This window comes from Nestor notabilis, unplaced genomic scaffold (assembly GCF_000696875.1).
Source record: "Nestor notabilis isolate BGI_N333 unplaced genomic scaffold, ASM69687v1 scaffold19706, whole genome shotgun sequence".
Taxonomy (NCBI): domain Eukaryota; kingdom Metazoa; phylum Chordata; class Aves; order Psittaciformes; family Psittacidae; genus Nestor; species Nestor notabilis.
Genome location: NW_009931693.1, coordinates 498 through 1,143, shown reverse-complemented (window position 1 = coordinate 1,143; position 646 = coordinate 498). Strand labels below are relative to the sequence as shown.

The window sequence follows — 646 nt, the reverse complement described above, 5'->3', positions numbered from 1 at the left end:
CTGGCAGTGTTCAAGGCCAGGTTGGACACAAGGGCTTTAGTGACATGCTCTAGTGTGAGGTACCCCTGCCCGTGGCGGAGTGCTGGAACTGGATGATCTTAAGTCCTTTCCAGCCCAAACCATTCCATGATCCTATGTTCTCCATCCCTCCAGGGCAGCCTAGTAGACTACCTGCGGTCGCGCGGGCGGTCAGTCCTCGGTGCAGACTGCCTGCTGAAGTTCTCCTTGTAAGTACGGGCCAAAGCACCAAGGGTTGACCATGCCCACCACCCTGACCCGCACCCAGCAGCGTTTTGGGGCCTCCTCACTAACCCCTTTCTCTTCCCCACCCCAACCAGAGATGTCTGTGAAGCCATGGAGTACCTGGAAGCCAACAACTTTGTCCACCGGGACCTGGCGGCAAGGAACGTGCTGGTCTCGGAGGACAACATCGCGAAGGTCAGCGATTTTGGGCTGACCAAGGAAGCCTCCTCCACGCAGGACACGGGGAAGCTGCCTGTGAAGTGGACAGCACCAGAAGCACTTAGAGAAAAGGTGGGTGAGTGGGGAGTGGATTGATACAAGGAAGAAGCTCTTCCCTGGGAGGGTGCTGAGGCGCTGGCACAGGGTGCCCAGAAAAGCTGTGGCTGCCCCATCCCTGGCAGTG

At 58.4% G+C, this 646-nt stretch overlaps 1 protein-coding gene across 1 annotated transcript in view; it reads left to right on the top strand.

The window, feature by feature from the left end:
• Positions 1-646, top strand: part of CSK (c-src tyrosine kinase) — a gene marked incomplete at its 3' end in the record, with an annotated part of 2,340 nt that overhangs the window by 1,268 nt on the left and 426 nt on the right. The window contains exons 5-6 of the mRNA XM_010016032.1: positions 154-227; positions 339-534. Of these exons, the coding sequence (XP_010014334.1) occupies positions 154-227; positions 339-534 (270 nt within the window). The remainder of the gene's footprint in view (positions 1-153; positions 228-338; positions 535-646) is intronic.